Source organism: Plasmodium vivax, genomic scaffold (assembly GCF_000002415.2).
Source record: "Plasmodium vivax scf_6604 genomic scaffold, whole genome shotgun sequence".
Lineage (NCBI taxonomy): Eukaryota > Apicomplexa > Aconoidasida > Haemosporida > Plasmodiidae > Plasmodium > Plasmodium vivax.
Genome location: NW_001850256.1, coordinates 3,448 through 6,750, shown reverse-complemented (window position 1 = coordinate 6,750; position 3,303 = coordinate 3,448). Strand labels below are relative to the sequence as shown.

General features: G+C 30.8%; 1 protein-coding gene across 1 annotated transcript; it reads right to left on the bottom strand.

The window, feature by feature from the left end:
• On the bottom strand, positions 1 to 1,245 carry PVX_013625 (variable surface protein Vir18, putative; the record flags this gene model as incomplete). The annotated part of the gene is made up of 2 exons (XM_001612487.1): positions 1 to 452; positions 555 to 1,245. Coding segments are annotated over 2 exons (1,143 nt in total), but the record flags the coding sequence as incomplete, so codon positions are not given.
• Positions 1,246 to 3,303: the final 2,058 nt, after the last annotated feature.

The window sequence follows — 3,303 nt, the reverse complement described above, 5'->3', positions numbered from 1 at the left end:
TGCTCGACCAGCATCTTCATGGCTACCGTGGTTTTCAAGATTATCAACTTTACGTTGATCACTACCAACAGCAGGAATGCTACTTCCAGAACGTTCACTGCTAACGGGTACACTATCAGCAGCTTTAGTAACGACACGTTCACTGGTAGTAGCGCCACGATTAATACCATTAACTCCATGAAGTGTATCAGCAGATGCTACACTACTACCCCGAACATTAGCAGAACCTACGGGAGTAACAGATGTCCTGTAATTATCTGCTCTATCAGCAACTGTATGAGGTGAAACTACGTCACCATGTTCTCCACTAATAGAAGTTCCCGTAGCACGACTTTCTGTGGTAGAAACCATAGAAACATCTCTATCAACAGAGGGATGAGTTTTATCAGTTTGACTGTCAACGCCTTGGCTACCATGGGCATTATCATTTGGGGTTTGACTATTATGTGAATCTCTTTGAGGAGCAAATGTTTATGGAGTTTTTTCTTTAGGGATTACAGTTGGAGGAGATTCTCCTTCAGAGCCATTTTGTGCAGAATGATCACTTGGATTACTATCTAGTGTATTGTGTGCCTGTTGAGGGGTGATGCCTAAACCCTGTGACCGATTATCTATTGGTTCAGGCGGACTAAAATGATGGCTAACTTTTGCTTCCAGCTCTTCAGGTTTAGGTTCAACAGAAGTTTCCTGAAATTTTACATCCTGTTGAACCTGTGAAATTACTTGTTGTCTTGGTTCTTTTCCATCTGCAGGGCTTCCGCTTTGACCTCGTGATTTCTGCGTTTTTAAATCTTGCATTCCAGAGTCTTTTTCATTCGGGTGTGATGTTCCTTCACCCGCTTCTCCTTTTACTGCTTTTACTTTTTCTACACAGTCACCACCTCCTTCGCATGATGTTTCTGTAGCATCTTTTAATAATGCAGCAGCCTTTTCAAGTTTTGGTGAGATATAGCTGAGACATTCAGCATTTGATTTACATTTTGTATAAAATTTTTTTATATCATCGTCATCATCTAATTTAAGATCTAGCAACCTTTCATCATAACACTTTTTAAGTTTCTCATGTCCTTCCTCTATATATGTAATTATTTGTTTCCATTCGTCGTTGAAATCTATATGTTTCTTTCGTTCAAATGCAGCAATAATACCTAGAATTTCATCTAAAATGTCACCATAGTCATCTGTACATTTTGGCCTAGTCAAAGTATTGCCATCATTAATGATATTAACAGTTATGAAACCCATTTTCTACCCATTAATTCTTATTATAGTAGTCATTTCTTTTTCTTAATTTAAATAAATAAATTGGGAAAAAAAATTATGTATACACTTAGGCAATTTTGAAAAATGTAATTTCTTTTTCCTTCTCATGATATTATGTTATTATGATTACACAAGTGCGAATAACAGTACTAACAAATGATGTAAGATAATATGTCTTAGCACATCAATAAAGTGTTTTAAAAGTTAATAAGTGAATTATTCCCATTAATAAATCTTGAAGATCATAAATATAAGCAAATTTGCTAATATCCGTTTAAGGTATTTTGCAACATTTCTAGGCAATAAAAATATGTGCCTTAATTGGAGATACGTCCAAATGTGAGGTTTTGGTATTAAATCATGCCAAAATCTGCGCATTCATTTAGGGCTTATACATGCTAAACAAAAACAAACAAAATAGCGAACGCTGAAAGGTTAAATTTAAGTAAACTAACAAATTAGAGAAAGCTTTTTCTGTAAATTATTATTTACCTTTATGTAAACTTATTCTTTTCTCGATAATATTAAGGCAAACACATATATTTATTAGGCATCTGCATTTTCTTCATTCCTTTCGAGCTTTCTCTTTTGGCGTCGTATATTTTTTATAAATATGCTTATGCTTATTGGAAAAAACTAGTACAGTTCTACTTGATTTCCTAATAAAACTTTGATTGTTCGTAAAATTTTGCCACTGTTATTCATATGCTCATCCATTTTGCGTTCACAGTAATGTATATGAAGATGACGGCTATATATAATTTAGAAGTAGCTTTGCTTTATAATTGCAAATGTATTTTCCATAAAATTGTATATTTGATAGTTAACCCAAATTGAATAGCTGCACAAGTTCAAAGCGAACAACTTACGCCTTTCTATATATATTATATATAGATGTGTATTTATTGAGCATTTTAGGCGCAACCTTCACATTTGATATATTACCACTTGTATCAACATATTTTTTTGCGCTTATGCAATAATTTTATGAGAATTTATTTCTACAATTATAATGCGGTACAGTTAAAAAAAATAGATAACATTAACTGGCAATAATTGAAAAAAATATTCAACAGTTCATTATGTGCTTTATGAGAAGGCTAACTTATATGCTAATATAAAATACCTATATTTTTAATGTTAAAATCGGAAACAAATTACTACGCGGAAAAAATTATCTCTAAGGAAGCATGAAATTTTTCGTGCATGGGCATAACTGTATATATATTAATCCAAAAATTGCCACGAAATGTCAACATTGTTTTTTATATATAATAATTTTGTTCAATATTTTGTATGAAATAAATATTCAAAGGATGGCATTATTAATTTGAACTGTTTTATTTTTTCCTATATTTTTCATTTATCATATTTTATGAAGAAATGTTTTACCATTACTAAAAAGTGATACGTTAATGGAAAAAATTAAAATTTTATGAGCATTAGTTTATATATTTTTTACAGGATACGCATATTATAGAGAGCTTTTTCTTAGGAACATTTTTATAATATTTAGCAGTACATAGCTTATATTATAGAATTTAAAAAACGGGAATGAAGTACCATAAAAATTCCTGAAAATAACATCAATGGAAATAATTAAAATGTTATATTTTAACGGAAATAGAATTGCTATCATTACAAAGTAAGAGAAATGCAGTAATTGCAATTGTAAAAATATATAATTCTTATTTAGACAATATTTGCAAACCCCCAATAGGGTTAATTAACTGATCATTGTCGCTACAAATTGTAGTTCAAACCTATGACAATTTAATGTTATATGTCCTGATTCCCATTTGTTATGCGCAATTTATATACAGCATTTTAATGTCAAAATTTACAAAAAAATAATTTGTCTACGTTACATTTTATGTGAATTGACATATTCCCCTTTTTCTGTGAATATTCATGCTTAAAATTAGAAGGGTTAATTTGAAAAAAAATATTATGATACTGTAATAGCTTGGTCAAAAACAGAAATAAGACGACCTTGTTAATTGACCCCATTTGTCTATATTTTAAACTTAATATAGAGTA